Below are 2,854 nucleotides of genomic sequence, written 5' to 3'. Positions count from 1 at the left end.
GGTTTTCAAAAATTTCATACTTGGTCCTAGTGGTTTACTAATTACACGCGTGGTCCCAAAAGTTGTCAAAAATGAACTCGGTTGGTCCCCTGACCTAACCTCTGTTAAATTTCTCAGTTAACTATGTGTGAAATGACTATATTACCCTTGAACAGTTAAAGCAAATAAAAAAATATATAAAGAAGATGACCCACTACTCATCTTCTTCAAACCCTCTCCCTCAAAATAACTCACCATCACCTCCTCCACCTTCACATAAAGAATGTCGTCTTTTCATGCCCTATTTGGTGAATCCCTTGATTCTATGGGGGTGTTTGGATTCCTTCTCAAAATGACTTATTGACTTATATAAAGCTAAAAGTCCTTTTGAGAAGGAGATGCTTAGCCAAACATAATTGCTGACCCCATTGTGTCAAACCAAGTCCCAAACGGAAATCCACCCTGATCTTCAAGAAGATCTAATCACAACCCTTTTGAACTTGTCGATTAATGATAGTAATAAAAAGCTTGTTGCAGAGACGCCAATGGTTATCCCTCTGTTACTAGATGCATTAAGATTTGGGACAATTGAAACTAGAACAAATGCCGCTGCAACCCTTTTCACTTTATCAGCTCTTGATTCTAATAAATCCCTAATTGGGAAATCCGGTGGTTTGAAACCGTTGATTGATCTTTTGGAAGAGGGACGTCCATTGGCAATGAAAGATGTTGCTTCCGCTATCTTTAACCTGTGTATTCAACACGAAAATAAAGCTAGAGCTGTGAGGGATGGTGCTGTAAGAGTGCTTTTGAATAAAATTAAGAATAGAGTTCATGTCGGCGAGTTACTGCCGATTCTTTCCATGCTTTCCAGCAACCAGAAAGCTGTTGAGGAAATGGGAGATCTTGGGGTTGTTTCTTGTTTGCTGACTTTAATAAAAGAAACAAATTGTGCCCGAAATAAGAAGACTAGACTGAAAAAGAGGATGGAGAAGAATATGGTGGTGGAGGTAGTTGCAGGAGGTGATGCTGTTAGAGTCCTCTTAGGGCATGTGTAGTCATAAAGCCCTCAAAGGGGCGTTATGCGTCATTTGGCATGCCACATCATCCCGGGGCTTTATGGGGCTTTATGTAATTTGAGGCCGTAGTCATAAAGCCCCTGTGTAATCATTACTCTTTTTTCATTTTTTATTTTTTAATTCATTTTGTAAGTTTTTTAAAAATAAAATTCATTTCATTAAATAAAAAAAGTACAAAAAAATAAAAAAAAAAAACATGAAACTAGAAAAAAAACATTAAACGAGCATAAAAAAAAATTACACAATCAAAGATTATATTTTTTTTTCAATCCGCTCCTTTTGAGCCAACGCCATTTTCAAAGCTTTTCCCGTTAAGTGGTCATGCGGTTTGGAGTAGAAGTCAAAGTCGTGAGCCCATTGTCGATCCCGCATAATCTCCGTAACTTTTTCGTTCTCCTCCAAACGTTTGTTACCGAGTTCGTGTATGTCTTGAAGCCGCTTGTTTATCTCCGAAAATGCGTGACTCATATCCGTTCCCATAGACATCGACGAGGACTCGGGTTTTTTCGCCCGGCTTTTTCTTCCGGGCGGTCTTGGTAGCTCCTCCACCGGCTCGTCATCCGGAATATCCTCGTCCAAGCCGATGTTTCGAGCGTCGGAGGTTGGCGTTTCGGGTTCACCGGACTCGTTTGTTTTGGACCTCTTTGATGGCCGTGTATTTCCCGAACGACCACTAGGAGTAGTTACGACGGCCCATTTGGGGCTATGGCGAAGGATTTGCCAACACTTCATGTACGGGAAATGGCCATTAGCCTCCGTATACTCGACCAATGCCTCTTGCGTAATGTCTTCATCGCTACTTCCACTTTTCCATCCGGAATACAAGCGTTGGTACACGGTTTGAAAGTTTGTGCACCTCTTGTTTATATCGGTCCACTTCCCCGATATAGAGTCCGGTAGGCGGTATTCTCCCCTACCCATGAGCTCGAAAAAGAGTTCTCGTATTCGGTTCCAAAATACGGTTTTACTTTGATTGTTTGCTACACACAAAACAATATTAAATGTTAGCTCAAAATATAAAAAATAAAATCTGGAAATAATAAAAAACAGAAAAAAAATAAAAAACAGAAAGTAATTAAAAACAGAAAATAAAACTGGAAATAATAAAAAACAGAAAAAAAAACATAAAATAATAAACATAAAATAATAAAACAGAAAATAAATAACAGAAAATTATAAAACAGAAAATAAAAAAAAAACTGAAAATAAAAAAAACAGAAAAAAAATTTAAAAACAGAAAATAAATAACCGAAAATAAAAAAAAACAGAAAAAAAATATAAAAACAGAAAAAAAATATAAAAACAGAAAAAAAAAATAAACATACCTATGACCGGGTCCTCCGAAACATCGATGAAAGCGCGGGTTAACGCATACTCCTCTTCGGGCTCCCACGTTTGCACATTTTTTTTTCGTTCGGGTGTTGGTTTCAACTTTCTTTTTATGTGCCCGTTTTGCCTTTCCTTTTCCTTTTTGCGTCTCCGGTTGCGTATCCGGTACCTCGGGTTGCGTCTCCGGAACAACATCGGGTTCGTGTAGTGGGGAGCCGAACGCTTGAGCCGACCCAAACGCTTGAGACGACCCCATCCCATCCATGTTTTGACTTGGGTTCCACCCGTAGAGATTAGGGTCCCATGATAGCGGTTGGTTCAAAAGATTCATGAACCCGGGACTTTGTTGATTGTAGTCGAGAAAACCGGAGCCGAAAGGATTGGGTCTAGTGGGAACCGGTGCCACGGGACGAGTAGGATTGCCACTTTGGTTTGTGTCCGCACTAGATCGCGGAGGAATGAAGCCC

The 2,854-nt window shown here is 39.7% G+C and overlaps 2 protein-coding genes across 2 annotated transcripts; one reads left to right on the top strand and one right to left on the bottom strand.

Moving 5' to 3' along the window:
- Positions 1-404: 404 nt before the first annotated feature.
- LOC110942724 (U-box domain-containing protein 9) lies at positions 405-1,037 on the top strand (the record flags this gene model as incomplete). Its single annotated transcript, XM_022184490.2, has 1 exon — positions 405-1,037. A coding segment is annotated over one exon (633 nt), but the record flags the coding sequence as incomplete, so codon positions are not given.
- Positions 1,038-1,289: 252 nt separating this feature from the next.
- On the bottom strand, positions 1,290-2,648 carry LOC110940040 (glutathione S-transferase T3-like). Its single transcript, XM_022181599.2, has 2 exons — positions 2,384-2,648; positions 1,290-2,038 (listed from the first exon to the last, which is right to left on the bottom strand). The coding sequence occupies exons 1-2, from the start codon at positions 2,646-2,648 to the stop codon at positions 1,311-1,313; spliced, it is 993 nt and encodes a 330-aa protein (XP_022037291.1). The 3' UTR covers positions 1,290-1,310.
- Between the last annotated feature and the right edge of the window lie 206 nt (positions 2,649-2,854).

The sequence above is a fragment of the Helianthus annuus genome, chromosome 5 (genome assembly GCF_002127325.2).
Source record: "Helianthus annuus cultivar XRQ/B chromosome 5, HanXRQr2.0-SUNRISE, whole genome shotgun sequence".
In the NCBI taxonomy this organism is placed as follows: Eukaryota; Viridiplantae; Streptophyta; class Magnoliopsida; order Asterales; family Asteraceae; genus Helianthus; species Helianthus annuus.
Note: the sequence above shows the minus strand (reverse complement) of the source record. Positions and strands in the feature narration are given on the sequence as shown.